This window comes from Pseudonaja textilis, chromosome 1 (assembly GCF_049901715.1).
Source record: "Pseudonaja textilis isolate UNSWEBS1 chromosome 1, rPseTex1.2, whole genome shotgun sequence".
Classification (NCBI taxonomy): domain Eukaryota; kingdom Metazoa; phylum Chordata; class Lepidosauria; order Squamata; family Elapidae; genus Pseudonaja; species Pseudonaja textilis.
In genome coordinates, this window is record NC_141990.1 from 323111570 (window position 1) to 323131921 (window position 20352).

At 44.8% G+C, this 20352-nt stretch overlaps 1 protein-coding gene across 1 annotated transcript in view; it reads right to left on the reverse strand.

Moving 5' to 3' along the window:
• Nucleotides 1-20352, reverse strand: part of HCN2 (hyperpolarization activated cyclic nucleotide gated potassium and sodium channel 2) — a 68335-nt gene that overhangs the window by 10329 nt on the left and 37654 nt on the right. Inside the window, exon 2 of the mRNA XM_087921110.1 lies at nucleotides 13008-13431. Within this exon, the coding sequence (XP_087777236.1) occupies nucleotides 13008-13431 (424 nt within the window). The remainder of the gene's footprint in view (nucleotides 1-13007; nucleotides 13432-20352) is intronic.

The following is a 20352-nucleotide window of genomic DNA, read 5'->3' on the forward strand; positions in this document are numbered from 1 at the left end:
TTCTTGACTGCTCAAAGGTAAAAGGTGAAACATTTCTCCTTTTGTTTTTAGTTTGTTTTGATAGCCCTCTGCCAGTGAAAATGGAGCCTGGGGCGGGCCTCATGCACCCCTCTCACGCCCCATTTTCGGCCATGGAGGTCTTCTGCAGCCCCCTGCCAGCCAAAACGGGGCGCGGGGGGATCTGTTTTCACCGGCAGAGGCACCGTGGGCTGGTCCTGTGCTGTTTACAGGCCAGCCTCTCAGGCCAGATCCAAGCACCCTGAGGGCCGGATTTGACCCGCAGACCTTGAGTTTGACACCCCTGCTGTAGAGTGTAGTATTGTAGTAGTATCTGAATAGTAATGGAGTATGCTAAGTATAATAGTTATAGTAATAGTAATCAATATAGTGGTACAGAAATAACAGCAATAGGATAAAATGTAGAATATAGGGAGTCCTTGACTTACAACCACAAGGGAGCTCAAAATTGCTGTTGTAACTTCAAATGGTCACCAAATGAACTGTTGTAAGACAAGGACTACCCTGTATTGTTTTATAAAGTCCTAGTAAGGCCACACCTAGAATACTGCATCCAATTTCGGTCACCCCAATACAAAAAAGATGTTGAGACTCTGGAAAGAGTGCAGAGAAGAGTCACCAGGATGATTAGGGGCCTAGAAGCTATAACATTTGAAGAACAGTTGCAAGAATTGGGTATGTCTGGTCTATGAAAAGAAGGATCAGGGTGATGTGATAGCAGTCTTCCAATACTTGAACGGCTGCTAGACAAAAGAGGTGGCCAACTTATTTACCAAAGCACCTGACCGGGTTGGACTGGATGATCTCCAAGGTCCCTTTCAAATCTGTTACTGTTATTGCTTCTGATCCTGGGGGAAATTTCCCAAATCTTCTTCATTCAGGTATCTCAAATGCATCTTTCCCAAATGGATCCTCTACCAATTCTATTGACTGTAATAACTAGGAATATCAAGGACTAGAATTTGGCACATATGAGAATGATGACATTTTGTCAATTATTCACCCATCTTTGGCAGGGGAAACCCCTCCCTTCGCTCTGCTTGCCATTTTTATCTTTATTTTTTATGGATTTTACTGTAATTTCTTTGATTGATTACTGAGCCAACCATATCTGTTGAGAGTCAGAGGTCATACAGGATTTAATGAATTGTTATTATATTTTCTGTGCACGCTCACTAGCACTGCTGATAGATATTACCTAACCAGGCAATGAAACATCTGCACGCAAACAACCAAGCAGAGAGAGTCCCAAGGACTCCACATTATTATTATAAATTAATATTATGGCCCACAAATAGGATGCTATGAAGCATTCGTATTTCTTTATTTAAATTGCAAGGGTCAGTGTGGAAGCCAGGAATGAGGTGGTATTAATAGGAAGGAACGAGTAGGGTTTTCAAACACCTCTTCCTTTTGTTGTTTTTAACTCCAAATTTGGGTTGAAGAAAAGTCAATTCTCCTTTAGTTTGATGAAAAGAAAGACCAGGGGTGAAATGACAACGGTGTTCCAATATTTGAGGGCTGCCACAAAGAAGAGGGAGTCAAGCTATTCTCCAAAGCACTTGAGCTGAGGGCAGGACAAGAAGCAATGGATGGAAATTAATCCAGGAGAGAGGCAACCTGGAACTTAAGGAGAAATTTCCTTAGAGTGACAACTATTAATCAGTGGAATGACTTGCTTTCTTGCCTCCAGAAGTCATGGATGCTCCAACGATGGAGGTTTTTAAGAAGAGACCGGACAACCATTTATCTCAAATAGTGTAAGGTTTCCTGCCTGAGCAGAGGGTTGGGCTAGAAGATCTCCGAGGTCCCTTCAAACTCTGTTATTCTGTTATTTCTCTGAGCCAAAACTTTGCTCTTGTGGATTTCATGGCATTTGTTTGATATCACTATGGGGAAGATTTGGGATTGGCTTGTGCTCAGATTTCTTTTTTCTTTATTGTCCAGTTTAGGTGAGAACTAAAACTGATTTTTTCATTATTCATTTTCATTTTAAGAATCGATAGCATGAAGAGTTAAAATTTAAAGAAAAAAGGAAAGTAAAAATAAAGAGAAGAACGTTGTTAAGAAATAAAAGGAAAAAATATATATATAAAGGAATGGCTTCTGATTTCATTTCCAACAATTATAAATTCACTTATATTTTATCCTCTCCGTTTCTGGTGGATTTTCACCCATGTTTTAACTAGCCCCAAGTGGCCAGGGGTATTACTTGTAGGATTAGCAAGGCACTGTTGCTACAAACAATATTTGTATCAAAAATAAATTATTATTTATTGCTTTTACAGTGCTTCGATGTATTATATATTTTATATAAAAATAATAAGGTAGAGAACATAACTAATATTCCTTCCTCCACCTATTTTCCCCACAACAACCACCCTGGGAGAAGGAATGGCCCCAAGTCACCCAACCATCTTTCATGCCTAAGGTGGGACTAGAACTCACCGTCTCCTGGTGATTGGCCCAAAGTGTCCCAACTATCTTTCAGGCCTGAGGCGGGACTAGAACTCACTGTCTCCTGGTGATTGGCCCCAAGTCACCCAACCATCTTTCATGCCTAAGGTGGGACTAGAACTCACCGCCTCCTGGTGATTGGCTCAAAGTGTCCCAACTATCTTTCAGGCCTGAGGCGGGACTAGAACTCTCAGTCTCCTGATGATTGGCCCAAAGTGTCCCAACTATCTTTTATGCCTAAGGCGGGACTAGAACTCACTGGCTCCTGGTGATTGGCCCAAAGTCACCCAGCCAGATTTCATCCCTTAGGCGGGACTAGAACTCACTGGCTCCTGGTGATTGGCCCAATGTCACCTAGCTGGCTTTTATGCCTAAGGCGGGACTAAAACTCAGAGTTTTCTGGTTTCTAGCATGGCGCCTTAACCATTCTAGACCAAACAGATTCTCAAATTTTAAATCTCTTTTAAAGCCTAAATAAACAGTATTACAATTTAACTCAATGCCCTTTTTAAAATTCCTGCCACGAGGTAAGACAACAGGCACCCTGATGTACAATGATGATGCATTTTCCATTCCTTCCGTGACGGTCTCTGGTCCACCCAGGACATGGAAAGATCTCTCTGCAACCACAAATTCATCTTCCGATGCTTCCGAGGAGCAACTTGTAAATCTCATTAAAATATTGCAAAATGTCCCTAAAGCGGAAACGACGGAGGGAATTTTATTTTGTTCTGTTTTTTTGTTTTTAATTGGAGGATAACCAATAAGGAACCGAAGCATTTCCAAAGGAATGCACCATACCTCCAAGGGTAAACTAACCCTTCTTGTTTTCAGCAATGACGATGGAGGGGGGAAAAGTAATAACGCTTCTGTGATTTAGTGACATAATCTGTAAGCTCTGCGACGGATGAAAAGCAATGAAAATCACAATCTTCCATCTGCAGCAGAGCTTTCTCGCCAATCCCCATCGGAAAAGAGCTTGTTTACCTTCCTACGCAGAAGCGGAGACCAAATTTGAACTGGTCACCTCAGGGATTTGGAGAAAAGGGAAATTTCTCTTCCGCCTCCGAAAGCCGCCAGCAGAAATGCAAAGCGTGTTCTCTCACACCACACACTGCAGGCAGCCATCCGTGCACGATAGGCGGCAATGAATGTCCAAACCTGGATCTTTGGATGAAGAAGCTATTTCTTCAGCCATCAGCCCACCTGAATGCAGACAGTCCTCAACTTATGGCCGCTGGTCGAGCCCAAAATTTATGTTGCTAAGCGAGACAGCTGTTAGAAGTGATTTTTCTGCCCCGTTTTAGGACCCCTGTCTCGCCACTCTTGTTATAAGTGAACCGCTGCATTTTTTTAGCAACACGGTTGTTAAAAGAATCTGGGTTTCTCCATTGACTTTGCTCATCGGAAGGTAGCAAAACGGGATCACATCAGGGTTGGGATGCTACCAGTTCGGACCAGTTCAGGTGAACCAGATGTTAAAAGTTACATCTGGTTTGCCGAACTGCTATTTCAACCGACCAGCTGGCCCCTCCCCTCCCCTCCCCTTCCCTCCCAGGAATTTCCACGTGGTCCATTTTCGATGGGAGGGGGACAAACAGGCCTTCCGGAAGTCTGGAAACGGGCCCTATTTCTGGCTTCCGGTGGGCCTCCAGAGCCCACGGGAGGCTGTTTTCGCCCTCCCAGAGGCCCGGGGGAGGCCCACCGGTAGCTGGAAACAGGAAGTTCCAGTAGGCCCCACCCACCATGGCCCCGCCCATCCAGCAACCAGGCAGCGAACCCATTGCTGGGATTTTTGAATCCCACCCCTGCATCATGTGACAACCCGCCTTCCCCCGGGATGCCGCAACCATCATAAATATGAACCAGTTGCCCAATGTCTGAATTTTGATCACGTGACCATGGGGGGGGGGAGAGGCTGCAACAGTCGTAAGTGTGGGAAACGGTCACGTCATTTTTTTTCATTGCCATCGTAACTTCAGATGGTCACTAAATGAACTGTTGTAAGTTGAGGATTACTACTATGTGGTTGGGAGGGTGGAAAAAGGGCATCCCACTTCCAGGATCATGTCTTAAGAGAAGAAACCGCGCGTACAGGCAGCCCTCGACTTACGACCATCGGTTTAACATCCGTTCAAATGTATGACCATGTTGAAAAAAGAGACTTAGGACCGGTCCTCATCCTTACAACAATGGTGCCATGGTCACGTGATCGCCATTTGGTTTCCAGGCACGTATCTATGATGGCTGCAGGATCCTGGGGCCGCGTGATCTTCCCAGCCAGCTTCCAGCAAGGGAAGTCAATGGAGGAAGCTGGATTCACTTAATGACTTTGGCAAAATAGGCCATTAAACCAGGTGCAACTCCCTAAATGGCCCCCTGACTTAGCAACAGCCCCAACTGTGCTCATAAATCAAGGAGTATCTGTAGAGAAACTCAAAAGCCTGAAGATATATATATATATTCTTTTTCAAGAAAAAGCCAATTCCCAGACGCAAGATCTACGGCCAATTAAGCTCTACTGCCAACGGTTGAAAACGTTGCTAAAGGCTGGGAATAACCATTGAACGGTGCAGTTTTACAATCTCTCTACCTAGCAGTTAAATTCATGCATGATAATGGAGAATGATAAATGGAGAAAGCTCAGTTCTAATCTTCTGATTTATTGACTGAGTGGAAGGAGAACGGATGTATCAGTTAACAGTAAAAATGTCAACAATTGATCGGAAGCGTATGACGCTAAAGGACAAAGGTCTCCAAAAGTAAAAATAGACAATGAAAAAAAAAATCAACATTTCCTTTCCTTATTTTACTTCCTTGTTTTCGATCTGCATTTTCGTCCCTCCTCCCTTTTTTTTTAATCTCCTGAGGGAAAGAAAAAAACTTTGCAGATTTACATCTGCCTGTTGTATATTGACTCTACAGTAGACACATTAACTTCCCATAACTATAATTTATCACTTTTATAAGTCAGCTGCAAGCACAAGATATTTCTTTGCATTGAATCAGAGGCCTCGAAACTTGGCAATTTTAAGACTTCAACTCCCAGAATTCCTCAGCCAGCTCTGCATTGAATTCTGGGGCTTAAAGGAAGAAGCAACTGTGCTGTTTTGGTTGTGTTCATATGGGCGCTTTATTACTCTTGACAGTGATTTGATTATCTGTTCTTTCTCGCAGAGTTTGCTATGGGTTTCCCAGGCACCCCAGATCTTGCACAACAGCACAGGTATTCCTCAACATACAACTATTCATTTAGTGACTTAAAATACGATGACCATTTTTCACACTTACGACCGTTGCATGTGATCAAAATTCAGAGGTTTGGCAACTGACTCAATATTTTTGGCGCTTACAGCATCCTGGGGTCACGTGATCCCCTTTTGCGGCCCTCTGACAAGCCTAGTGTCAACTCATAAAACATTCCCATGCCTGTTTTAGTAGTTGCCATAAAAAAAATAGTTTTTTTGGGGGGGGGAGAAGGAAATCTGGAATAGCAGTGCAGCAGTTGGAAATCAAAAGTACATTCCACCTCTTCTCTTTAAAAGGTTGTAACTAAACTACCAGAGCTTTTGCCTGAGAATTTATTTAATTGGAGAATGTGAATGATGTCACCCAGCCTGTGGACGTGTTCAATTGGAGAATCTGGTTTCTGAGACACCCAGGGGGGATGGGGGGAAACACGATCCCAGGGGACTGTAATTTTTGTATCCCAGAGTTGGCTACTGTTCTGACTCAAACCCTTTTCCAATAAAACAAACATGAACCAAAGGGAACAGAAACCTTTTAATGATTCTTACGAATCCCCAGTTAAAAGGCTGCTGCAAACGAATTAACTTTGATAAGCACAACCTGTGCGAGGCTGCCAAGAATAACAGATAAGAAATAGTTCACAACACGAGAGTCTTCAAATACCAACTTAAGATACTGTAATGTCCACCAGGCTCGAGTTTCAAAACGTCTTTGCTTCCTGCAAAGAACATCCGATTCACAGCTGGCTTTTATCTTCTTGAAGGAGGGGCCATTACCTTGCAGCCTTACTCCCCGTAAGTCGCCCGTACGGCTGCAACTGCTCTTTTCTGTGAGCAGCCCTGCATGCACACGCACTTGGCACAGGCTCCTCGGGAACCTCCTCATTGCTGCTGCCAGCCCCCACAATTTCTGAAGGCAGCAGTTCACTCCCCAATGGTCCTGGCCCCTCATCTGAGTCTTCGCTCTCTTCAGCTGTCCGTACCTGCTGCCGGCTAACCACAACAGCTACATTCCAGGCAGTGCCAGAAGGTCTCCTCTAATAAATCCTTTGAAGGTTTTTGAAGTTTGGCTCGAGAATCATGATTTAATTAGGGCGATTTCTGGAATCCTGACACCAAGTCAATGGGGAAGCAAGATTCACTTAGGCAACCATGTTACTAATTTAATAACTGCAGTTATTCACTTAGCAACTGTGGCGAGAAAGGCTGTAAAATGGGACAAAGCCACCTTAACAAATGTTTCACTTAGCAACAGTTGTGGTTGTAGGTCGAGGGCTAGCTGTACAATCGTATTAACTAAACACTCACAACCGTGGCAAGAAATGTCATAAAATGGGGAAAAAAATCACTTAACAACTGTCTTGCTTAGCAATGTAAATGTTGGGTGCAATTGTGGCCCTAACTCGAGGACTCCCTGTACCGAAGATCGCCTAACCAGAAGTTGACAAAACAGCTCAAAGAACCCAATGTTTGTAGATGGCACCTAGCTGAAAAACTCAACTCAACTCACTAGATGGCAGCAACATTGAGAATTTCTGTCTGACATTGCCTTGGACCAATCTGCAAAATCCTATTTTATAGCAATCTTTTTCTGAGTAAGCAAACCTCCCTCCCGGCAGCTGTTTTGAACCCCTGTTATTAAAATTCCACCACTGTCACAAGTTTTGCCAATTCCCTTCAGTTCACAAACACCTGCCAGGCTCTTCAAAGCAGCCTTTCCAACAGGACCAACACCACAGATTTTCAAATCCTTCAGAAGGAGCCTCGTGGCGTCAATCCCGAGCCGTATACACTCAGAAGTCGTGCGTAGGTATTTCTGCAGCTACTACCTCACCTGAGCCCCTGATTCCTGTTGCTAAGCAAGACAGTTGCAAAGTGAGCTTTTGCCTCCTGTCTTACGACCTTTTTTGCCGCTGTTGTGGAGCGAATCACAGATGTTCTTCAGTTAAACACACAGTTATTAAGTGAATCCACCTGGCTTCCCCATGGACTTGGCTTATCCGAAAGTGAACACTGCAGTGGTCATAAATAGGAAGAACTTGCCATGCGTCCCAATTTTGATCACCTGACCCTGGAGAGGCTTGCAATGATCATAAGTCACTTTTTTCAGTGCTGTTGTAACGTTGGTCACTAAATGAACTGTTGTAAGTCAAGGACTGCCTGTAAACATGCAGGAAGATTCTCTTGCCCACCCCTCTACCCCCCACCCTCCCTAGCAAATATCACCCTGCTAGAATTAAAATGAAATGAAAGTGAAAAACATACGATGAACGGTTGCAGGAACTGGGCCTGGCTAGTCTAGGAAAAAGAAGGACCAGGGGAGACAGGATAGCAGTCTTCCAGTATTTGAGGGGCTGCCACAGAGAGGTGGAAGGGGGTCAAGCTATTTTGCAAAGCACCTGAAGGCCAGACAAGGAATAATGGATGGAAACTGAACTAGGAGAGATTTAACCTGGAAATAAGGTGAAATTTTCTGACAGTGAGAACAATCAACCAATGGAACAGAAGTTGCCCTCGGAAGTTGTGGGAGCTTCATCACTGGAAGCTTTCAGGAAGAGACTGGAGTGCCATCTGTCAGAAATGGTGTAGGGTCTCCACACTTGGGCGGGGGTTGGACTAGATGACCGACAAGGTCCCTTCCAACTCAGATTGTCTGTTATCTGTTAAAATTACCCGATTCCTCTCCATTTTTCTTTAAATTTACTGGCGTTACAACTGCTTTTTTTGGTTGTGGTTTTGAGCTTAGCAACCAGCAAGATCTTTCTGTGTAAAAATTCTGCACAGAAAACACAACACTTTTTTTTGTGTGTGTTTTTTTTTTAACTAAGAGAAGGTCGTTGCACCTTGCAGAAAAAAAGACCAATCTTCTGAAACCCCCATTTCCTGGAAAATCTAGTAATGACAGAACCGGTTCAACTGAGAGGTTTTCTGGCATCTGCACAGAGCAGCCTCTGCAATTATGGAAACTTTTACACACACAAAAAAAAAACCCCAAGGAGTTTAAAGGAAAACGGTGCTTACGGCTGCTGCTCTGTTTTTATGTCATAGGATCAGTGGTGGGATTCAAAAATGTTTACTACCGGTTCTGTGGGTGTAGTTTGGTGGGCGTGGCGCGGGAAGGATATACTGCAAAATCCCCCTTCCCTCCCCACTCCATTAACCTGCTTTCCAGCTCCGTTCTCCTGTGCAGGGCAACCAAAGGAGACCCAGCCAATCAGCTGGGACTCAATGGGAGGCAGAGAAGAGATGGGGGCGGAGCCAGTCAGAGGTGGGATTTGCCGGTTCTCCAAACTACTCAAAATTTCTGCTACTGGTTCTCCAGAACCGGTCATAACACCATCTTTGCATAGGATGCATTTAGTTCTCCTCTATGGGAAGTCCTCGAGCTGCATCAGTTCATTTAGTGACCATTCGAAGTTACAACATCACCGAAACCAATGACCTTGAATTATTTTTCACCCTTACGACTGTTGCCAGCATCCCCATTGGTGATGCGATTTGCATTCGGGTGCCTGACGACCGCTTCATACTTACGACGGTTGCAGGGTCACGCGATCCCCTTTTGCCACCTCTGGACAAGCCAAAGTCGATGAGGAAAGCCAGATTCACTTAACGACCGTGTTACTTTATTTTAGCAACTGCTGTGATTCATTTAACAAACGTGGAAAGAAAAGCTGTAAAAAAATGGGACAAAACTCAACACGTTTCTCACGTAGCAACACAAATTCTGGGCACCGTTGTGACCGCAAAGCCAAGAAGTACCTGTATCTTATTGTAGGCTGCCATTCATGTGAGGATGGGGGTGGGTGGGTGGGCTGTGTAAATTAAATAAATAAATAGTAAAATCTGTTGAGAGACAGCGGGATTGTAGGCAAGGATGCTAGGGACCTGTTGGTGCAAGAGAGAGCATTTTTTCAGTCTCTGGAACTTGCTCCTCAAATCTACCCTTTTATTTCTTTTTTTCCTCCCTTTTAAAGCAATCCTTCCTTTCTTCCCCTCTTCCTTCCTGTTTCCTTTAATTAAAATTAATTTTAATGGAAGAGCAATATGATGAAGCTGGTTTTATCTTAACCACTAATTCGAGCTATAATTTGTGCATGTTGAAATTGGGAGTCTGACAGGCGGATAGTTAACTATTCCCATTGTGGGTTTTATTTTTATTTTTAAAAAAACCTGCTTCGTTTGAATGCTTGGCATTTCAAGTTTGGTTGAAAAAACGATTTGGAAGTGGGTCCCCTGAGCTTTCATGGAGTTGAAATGTAAGAGTGCATTTTGGTAAGGAGGGGAGATGAAAGATAAAGAGAGGAAGACAGGAGGGGAGGAGAGGAGAGAAGGAGGGAGGGAGAGGAGAGGAAGGGGAGGGAGAAGGGAAAGGAGGAGAGGGAATAAAGAAGGGAGAGGAGGAGGGAGGGAGGGAGAGGAGAGGAAGGGGGAGGGAGAAGGGAAAGGAGGAGAGGGAATAAAGAAGGGAGAGGAGGAGGGAGGGAGGGAGAGGAGAGGAAGGGGTAGGGAGAAGGGAAAGGAGGAGAGGAATAAAGAAGGGAGAGGAGGAGGGAGGGAGGAGAGGAGAGGAAGGGGAGGGAGAAGGAAAGGAGGAGAGGGAATAAAGAAGGGAGAGGAGGAGGGAGGGAGGGAGAGGAGAGGAAGGGGGAGGGAGAAGGGAAAGGAGGAGAGGGAATAAAGAAGGGAGAGGAGGAGGGAGGGAGGGAGAGGAGAGGAAGGGGAGGGAGAAGGGAAAGGAGGAGGGGAAGGAGAGGGAATAAAGAAGGAGAGGAGGAGGGAGGGAGGGAGAGAGAGGAAGGGGAGGGAGAAGGAAAGGAGGAGAGAAGAGAGGGAATAAAGAGGGGAGAGGAGGAGGGAGGGAGGGAGGGAAGGGAGAGTGGGGGGACAGAGCAGGGGAGAAGAGAGGAGAAGGGGTGAAAGAGGAGGGGAGGGAAGAAAAGGGAGACTAGGGGAGGGGAGAGGGGAAGCTAGGGAAGGAGGGGAGATGAGATGAGGATAGAAGAGACAGGGAAGAGGAGGGAAGAGGAGGGAAGGGAAGAAGAGAGGGGAGAGTAGGGGAAGGGAGACTAGGGGAGAGGAGATAATGACGGAGGGGGCAGGAGAGGGGAGGAAAGAGGGGGGAAGGGAAGAAGAGAAGGGGAAACTAGGGGCAAGGGAGGAGGAGTGGGGAGCAGGGAGGGGGGAGAAGAGACAGAAGAGGGGAGGAAAGAGGAGGGAAGGGAAGAGGAGAGGGGAGGGAGAGAGGGGAGGAGAGAAAGGAAATCAATAGGGAAGCTGACAAGGTTGCCAGTTGCCCTGTGAGGTCTCATTTAATGACCACGACAACGAAAAGATTGTAAAATGTGATGTGATTCCCCTGATGCCTTGCTCAACGACTATACCGCTTAATGATGAATTTTTCGGTCCCTATTGGGGTAAGTCGAGGATTGCCTATAGCGAGTAACCCACTAAGTCCGATCATTAATTAATATCCCCCCAATCTGAGCCTCTAAGGGAGGCCTTAAATCCTTCTCTGCATTATACAGCTGGCTAAATCTCCAAGCTGGCTGGAGGAAATGAACCCCAGCTGTTCCTCAACCCAACACATCATACTAACAGCCGGAGTTATCCCAAGTCAGGGGTCTCCAACCTTGGCAACTTTAAGACTTGTGGACTTCAACTCCCAGAGTTCCTCAGCCAGCAAAGCCAGCAGACCTCCAGTGATAGAGCATCCACAACTTCTGGAGGCAAGCAGTTCCACTGGTTAATAATTTTCACAGTCAGGATATTCCTCCTTAGTTCCAGGTTGCTTTCCTCCTTGATTAGTTTCCATCCGTTGCTTCTTGTCCTGCCTTCTGGTGCTTTGGAGACTACGTTAAGTCCCTATTGTTGTAGGTGCTTCATAACTGGAGGTTTTTAAGAAGAGACTGGGCGGCCATTTGTCTGAATTGGTATAGGATCTCCTGCTTGAGGAGGGGGTTGGACTAGAAGACCTCCAAGGTCCCTTCCAATTATGTTATTCTGTTCTGTCCTCTACTTAGCTCAACCACTGTATCCTTTGAAGACTCCGATCTTTGGAAGCATCTTTTGACAAAAGGGGACAGATTGGCGGATGAGAACTACTTCAGTCAATAGTTATAAACAATTCAGAAAGAATTGGTTAGCACCCTTTCAGACTCATCAATGTTATGGCAATCGCAGCTTTCAAAAACTTAAGGCCTTTTAACAACATTAAAGTTAGTTTGAAAAGGTGCTTCCTAACTCCTGATTTCTTTTTTTTTTTGCAAGACCGATCTTTTTCTTGCGTCTTTGTTTCACCAAGTTTGACACACTCAACCCACATGCTTTCTTGAAATGAGATGGTTTTTAAAGGCAACCTTCCCAACAGGACTAGGAGCAGAGTGGTGAATGAACAGGATCGCCCAATTCTCCATTAAAACCATTCTCCATTAAAACCAGGCCTTTTTTAAAAAAAAAGATATTTTGAAGAAAAATAAAGAAATAGCAAAGTGGAGCTGCTGAAAATAAAAAAAACCCAGGTTTTCCCATTGCGCAGATTTCTAGCAATGTCTTGGGGTTCCCAAAATATCCCATCAAAATGATTTAGCATGCTAGTTGTGAAGATTCTTCTAGTACAGCGTTTTTCACGACTTGACCACTTTAAGATGTGGGGACTTCAACTCCCAGAATTCCCCAGCCAAGATGGTTAACATCCGCATATCTTAAGGTTGGCATGGGGAATTCTGGGAATTGTAGCCCCTCCACCTTAACCTTGGTTTCGGAGTCCACCCATCCTAAAGTTGGAATTCTGGGAGTTGAAATTCATATAATCTTAAACTTGGCTTGGGAATTCTGGGAGTTGAAGTCCACACATCTTAAAGTGGTCGAGAAACACTGCTCCGAGCCAATCCATCCTTCAATGGCCATACCTACACTGGTGGCCCTTTTGGGAGCACGCCCATTTGCATGGCTGTCTAATTCCAAACAGGGACCCTCAACTCAAACATTTAAAAAAATGGGATGGGGGGGGGGTCCTTGGTGCTCTCGGAGCTTGGTGCTTTTCTTCCAGACGTCTCACCACCTAACTGGGTAACATCATCAGTGCAGTAATGACACTTCTGCAAGAAAACCACCAACCTCAGAGAGCACCAAGGACTCCAACAGCTACAAATATTCTTTTCTATAAATAATGGGACGCGTCTCTCTTTTTTTTTAAATGCCACAAACAGCAAAAGGAACATCGGTTCTCCTTGGGAAGCTCTGTGGAAATGTCATCCGTGGTGGATCTCGCGCAGCTCTTACCTCTTCCCATTGGTGAATGTACCGGATTAGACGGGAGAGGCGTAGAAGCCGCAGGAGGCTCAAAATTTTGGTGAAGCGGACGATGCGCAAGGCGCGAGCGGTCTTGTACATCTCAGAATCCATGCCCTTCTCCACAATGAGGAAGATATAATCCACCGGAATAGAGGAGATAAAGTCCACCACAAACCAGGTCTTCAGGTACTTCTTCTTGATCCGCTCGGGATCCAGGATGATCTCCGTATTGTCCTCAATGACGATGCCTGTCCGGAAGTTCATCACCAGGTCCATCAGGAAGAAGGTGTCCGACACCACGTTGAAGACGATCCAGGGCGCCGTGGTCTCCTCTTTGAAGAAGGTGATGCCGACAGGAATGATGATCAGGTTGCCCACCATGAAAAGCAGCATGGTGAAGTCCCAGTAGAACCTGGAACGGAAGGAAGAACATGGGAATCAAGACACGGGAGAACATCAGAGCAAGCCCTGGGTCAGCGCTAGGTTACTGCTGTCCAGTTAAGACATTGAATGGATGCATTCAGATGGTATACTAACAAGGAGCCTCTGGTGGCGCGGTGGTTAGAGTGCAGTACTGCAGGCTAATTCTGCTGCCTGCCTGCAATTTGGCAGTTCAAATCCCGCCAGGCTCAAGGTTGACTCAGCCTTCCGTCCTTCCGAGGTGGGTAAAATGAGGACCCAGATTGTTGGGGACAATAGGCTGACTTTGTAAACCACTTAGAGAGGGGCTGTAAAGCACTGTGAAGCGGTATGTAAGTCTAAGTGCTATGGCTATACTAAATTTAGACTGCATTTACCTTAAGTCTGCTTTTTTTTCTCAAGAGGATCTAGGGTTTATTGGGCAACCCAAGAATGCTGGTTTATGTTTTGTGTTAGGAACACAGAATATAAAATATTATATAGGGACCTTTGGAGGTCTTCCAGTCCAACCCCTGCTCAAGCAGGAAACCCTATACCATGGAACCTCGGGTTGCGACCGTAATCTGTTCCAGGACTAAGGTCGCATCCCGATTTGGTCGTGACCGGAAGCATGACCGACTGCGCATGCGCAGACAAAAATTTGCGTGGACTGCCCATGCGCAGAAGGGGAAATCGCCGATTCTGAGGATTCTGAGGGCGTGGGAAGGGAATCTGCCGCGGTTGGGTTTGTTTGCCACCCGATTCAAAAATCATATGGATTTGTTGGTTGGAACCCGATTTGGTCATGAACAGAAGCATTTGTGACCCAAGGTTCCACTGTACTGTTGCAGACAAAATGGCTGCTCAATCTCTTCTTAAAAAACTCCAGGGATGGAGTACCCACAAGCTGTTCAAACTGGTCAATGTGTTAAAGTTTGAAGCCATCTTCTGTTTATTCTCCTCCTCCTTCAAGGTCCTTGGTACTCTCTGTTATTGTCATATATGTTATATATGTGCTTTCTGTTATATGTTCAAAACATTCTCAAAGATCCAACTCATCCTGGGCACCCAACCCCTCTTTTTTTTTTGGAACTGTTACCATCTGGCAGATGGTACAGGATAATAAAAACAAGGACAAATAGGCTGAAAAACAGCTTCTACTGCCCTGGGATGGAATTCCACTGCATAGTGCAGTGTTGGTGCGGTGGGGTGTGTGTGTTCAATTCAATGTGTGGAGGGTGAAGGATGTGTGTTTGTGTTTATTTTCATGGTCATGATGTGCACTGAAGGTGGTGTTTGATTTTGTTGTACGAGGTGCAATGACAATAAACTAAACTAAATTAAACTAAACTAAACTATTGGTAAGTCAGAACAAGCCATTTGCATATAAACTGAAAGCAAACCCCACTCCCTTCTAACACTGATGCTGTTACCTAGTCGGGTAATGAAATGTCTGCAATGAAGCAAACAAGCACAGAGAGCACTAAGGACCCCAGAGTCTTCCACCTCCTTAATCCTCCTCCTTCCTGCAAACCCCATTCCCTTCTAGCACTGATCATATTACCTAGACAGGTAACAAAATGTCTGCAATGAAGCAAACATGCGCAGAGAGCACCAAGGACCCCACACTCCTCTACCTCCTCAGTCCTCCCTCCTCCCTGCAAACCCCCACTCCCTTCTAACACAGGTGATGTTACCTAGTTTGGTAATGAAACGTCTGCAAGAAAACCAGGGAGTATCAAGGCCCCCACTGTTCGACCCCCGAGCCACAGATCTTCTCTTCTATTGTTATCCTTAAGGTTCTTTAAAACCAAGATCCTTCCTTTTTTATTAAAAAGAAAAAGAAGACTTGGCATACACTTTATCTAGAAGTTCAGAGATATATACTATGGCTAAGCTTCTTATCGAAATGTTAAACTGCAGAAACTTAAAATAAAATAAACCCAGGTATATCTGTCACCTCAGAGATGACAGCAACTCACAACAAAAAAAAACCTTCTGAGGTCAAAACTACCATGGATGATTTTCACAGGAGGAATGCAAAAGCCTGAATCCCCCCCACCCAGCGCTTTCTCCCCCCACCTCTCTCTCTCTCACACACACACACAAATCAGGATATATTTATTTTCAGAATCCTGTTCCACTTCTTCCTCCTACCAGAAGCCTGGCTGACTTTCTCTAGAAGCCTGCAAGGTCAAAAGCAGCTAGCCAAGGTTTTTGAGTTCCAGTTTAGCCATGGCTTCTGCGTCGCTCTAGAATGTGTCAGCCAAATTTTTTTTTTAAAAAAATAAAATAAAATAAAAATAACAAGCGTTTCTTCCTTGTCCTCAGTCCACCTCAATAGGCGCCTAATACAAATATGGACGAATCAGAGGAAGCGAGTCAGATGATCATTTATTTATTCCCTGACTTTTTTGGGGGGGTACTGCCCTCCCACTGCCATTATAATAAGATCATCTTTTATTTCTGCAGGAAAGGAACATTTATTTCCCCGCCAGTTTTTAATTTTATTTTGTGTGTGTGTGTGTGTGTGTGTGTGTGTGTGTGTGGTACATTGGCTTGCTCGTTTTGCAATAAGCTGGCAGCGCTGTTGGTGCTGAAAGAAATGGGCCTAATTGAAATAACTGTGGGTTGTGGTTTTTCTATTTACACCCCACCATTGCTGTTCCTGTTTGTTTTTCTGTTGGGCATAAAATATTTGTCTGGAGTCATAAAGACAAGCGGCCCTCTTTGATTTCCCGTCGTGATTGCCTGTGGAATGGGAAAATTCTTGTAAATGCCAGTCATCCCAGAAAGAGGATGCTGTGCTGAGTCCTGGATACCTTTCAGATCACCCCAATAGCTACAGGTAGACAAGTAGTCCTTGATTTATAACAGTTCATTTAGTGACCGTTTGAAGGTATAATACCACTGACCTATAGCAATAGCAATAGCACTTAGACTTATATACTGCTTCACAATGCTTTACATCCCTAAGTGGTTTACAGAATCAGCCTATTGCCCCCAACTGCTGGTGACCTTCTGCCGCTGCACCAGAGAGAGTATCTTAACTCACTGCACCTGTGTATGGTTTGCCAGTTGCACAGTGGCAGATAGGACAGCACTCCAGAGGGTTAATGTCATTGCCCAGAAGATCATGGGTTGCCCTCTCCCCTCTTTGGAAGAGCTTTATAGCTCCTGCTGCCTTAAGAAAGTTAAAACCATTCTCAAAGATCCATCTCATCCTGGGCACTCTTTTTTTTTGAACTATTATCATCTGGCAGACGGTACAGGACAATATAAACAAGGAGAAATAGGCTGAAAAACAGCTTCTATCCCAGGGCAGGAACTATAGTAAATTCTACTGTATAGTGCAATATTAATGCAACATCAGGGGTTTTCAATTCAATGTTTGGAGTGTGAAGGATGTGTGTTTGTGTTTATTTTCATGGTCATGATGTGCACTGAAGATGGTGTTTGATTTCGTTGTATGAGGTACAATGACAATAAAGTATACTAAACAATCTGGGTCCTCATTTTAATGACCTCGGAAGGACGGAAGTCTGAGTCAATCTTGAGTTGGACAGGACTGAACTCCTGGCTGTGGGCAGTCAGCCTGCAACACTGCATTCTCACCACTGTGCTACCACGACTCTTATGACTGTTGACTTCTGTTTTTCACACTTATGACCGTTGCAGCATCCCCATGATCTGGTGATCAAAATTCAGGCGCTGGGCAACTGGCTCATATTAACGAGGGCTGCAGAGCCCCGCGATTCCCTTTTGCGACCTCCTGTCGAGCAAAGCCAATGGGAAAACCAGATTCACTTAACAACCACATTACTAATTTAACAACTGCACATTTCACTCAACGATGGTCGCAAGAAAGGTCGTAAACTGGGGCAAATCTCACTTAACAACCGTCTCACTTAGTAACAGAAATTTTGGGCTGCATTTTGGTTGTAAATCGAGGACTACTTGTTAATAGAAGTTGTGAATGCTCCAACGCTAAGTTTTTAAGAAGAGATTGGACAACCATTTATCCAAAATGGTGTGAGGTTTCCTGCCTCCAAGGTCCCTCCTAATTCTGTTATTCTGTTCTGTTCTATTCTCATGATTTTCTATATTCTATATACTATTCTATTCTATTAATTATTTTCTATATTCTATTCTCTCTACTTATTATTTTCTATATTCTATACCTGTGGCACACAGAGCCATTTGTGCCGGCACACAAGCTGCAGGCAAACTTACCTCACTGCGCATGTGCGTGCCTCACAGCTGATTTTCGGTGGGTTTGAGGCCTTTTTCGGCCTCCCAAAGGCTTGAGGAAGGCTTCTGCAGGCTTTGCAGGCTGAAAACTAGCCCCGTTTCATCACATCGGCCTGTAAAGTCTGTAGAAGCCTGCAGAAGCCTTCCTCAAGCCTTTGGGAGGCCGAAAAGGCCTCAAACCCACCGAAAATCAGCTGGGAGGCTCAGTACAGGTAAGGAGGCAGCGTGGGTGGGTGGGGATTACACACGCATGTGTAGAGGTGTGGGGGGAGCGCACATTGCCTTCTGGGTGCTGGCACACAAGCGCAAGCATGCAAGCACATGCACAATTTTGGGCAAAGGAGCCCAAAAAAGTTAGCCACCACTGCTCTATTCTATTCTATTCTATTCTATTCTATTCTATTCTATTCTATTCTATTCTATTCTATTCTATTCTATTCTATTCTATTCTATTCTCATTATTTTCTATATTCTGTATACTATTCTATTCTAGTCTATTAATCATTTTCTATATTCTGTTCTATTCTGTTCTGTTCTACTTAACTTTACTCTCCTCTAGAACTTCTACCCAGGTAGCAAAATGGAGCCATTTGTGGGCTGCTGCCAGTTTGAACCGGCTCGCCTGTACCGGTAGTTCCGCCCACTGGCTGGGACCACCCACCCGCCATGGTGCTATCCCATCCTCTACATCCAGCTCGCTCGCCGGCCCAGCCAGCTGATTTTCGCGCCTTGACCTGCTCTACTCACCGTGGCCGCCGCGTGCAGGAAATCCCTGTTTTTTCAGCCGCGCACGCATGCGCTCACATTTATGGTTGTGCACTAGGTGAACTGGTTGTTATAGCATGTGCAGCCCACCTCTGAAATAGAAGCACGTTGCAACTTTGTTGTTAATTTTTATTTTTATCCATCTATTGAGTCCTTCCCGAGGACCTGAGATAGACAAGGTGTTGTTTGTTTGATGAGGTTGAAGGTCTCGCTGTAGGATATAAGCTGCTCTGAGTCTCACCGTTTGCAACTGACTCATTGGGATTTTGTCAATGCCAAATGGGGTTCAAGTCCCGGGGCTCCAGTTGCTTTGGGATTGCACCTAAGGGGCCTATCCCTTTTTGTACCCTTTTACTTTCTTTTGCCACAGTCGTTTTACTTGTAGGTCTCTGTATTTTGTGGGGGGTTTTTCCCTTCTCCTTTTCTTTTTCTTTTCTTCTCTTGTCTTCAAGTCCCGCCACATCCACTATCCAGGCTTTTTTGCCTTATCCACAACTGTTATTCCTGGGTTGTTTTGTGACCAGTGCCTGTCTTTCTATTCTAAGCACTTTCATTTATTCATTTTCTATTATTTTGTCTATTTGCTTGCAAGCAAATGTTATTTCTTGCAGATCTTCCAAAGGAACCATTGTTGTTACTTTGTCGTGCCGTCATTTTTGCAGTCAGTCTGCGGGATCTTCTTGCAATAGCTAGCCAGCTGATCCATTCTCTCTTTAACTTCTTTGCAAAGGGAGCATTGGCCTCTGGGGTTGGCTGTAGGAGCCATCATGGCCCAAAGGCTACAATGTAGTAATTCCCTGTAATCTCTTAATTCAGGGTAGAGTTGGGCTGAGTAGATTGGAGATCAGCATTTACTGGCCGGATGCCCTTCCTGACACCACGTTTGAGTTCACAGCAGATATTTTTTTCTTTGCGCCCTAGGAGAGAAATACCTGCCTCTACCTAAGATTGAACTCTCAACCTTCTGAGTAAGAAGCAAATTTCTTCACCGCTTCTTCTTCAACACCACTCAGTGGCTAAGATGCAGTATTGCTGGCTAACTCGGCATTCCCGCTGCCAGGAGTTTGATCCCGACAGCCTCAAGGTTGACTCAGCTTTCCATCCTTCCATAATCAGTAAAATGAGGACCCAGATTGTTGGGGGCTATAGGCTGAACTCTGTAAACCACTTAGAGATTGGTGTAAAGCATTATGAAGTGGTACAAGATAAGTGCTATTTGCTGTCTGTTGGTATCTTCTCAATTCTGGGTTTTTTTATGTCTTGACCATGTAATATTTTGCCTTGGACTAGGTTTCTTTTCCATTCTTCATTTGGTCATTCATGTAGGTCAGTTTGGTCTCTCCAGTACTTGGTCAGCTTTCACCACGTAGTAGTTTCAGTGCATCTCCTTCACTGTCCTTCAGATATTCTTCTATTCTCTTTTTAATTCTCCAACTGTTTGGTACACTTGCAGTATTCCACGCCCACCTATTCTCTGCGTAAGTAGAATCTTGTCAACGGCGCTGCGTGGATGAAGAGTATGATTCATTGTCACTATTTCTTTCCTCGCCTTCCTATCCGGGGCTTTTAGTTCTGCTTCAATCCAGTCCATTATTCCAGCTGTGTGTATCTAATGAGTGGAATTGCTCAGGTGTTAATTGCTATAAAGGCATTTCCTCCACTGAGTTTGGACATTAAGATCTTCTTCGGTCTCAGGATGTAACCATTTTCTCGACTTCACTGGGCTTGACGTGGTCAGTTTGAAGGGTATTTGCAGCGATCGCTTTCATCCAGACTCTTCGTTATTTTCCTAGGGCGTCTCAATTCCTTCCGTTTTCATTATTTTTCCCTCTGTTGATAAGCGAGGAGAGTGGACACGCTTCTCCAGCCCGAATTCCGGTGCAATATCTCGGCTCATCCCTCTTCCATTTTCTGGTGG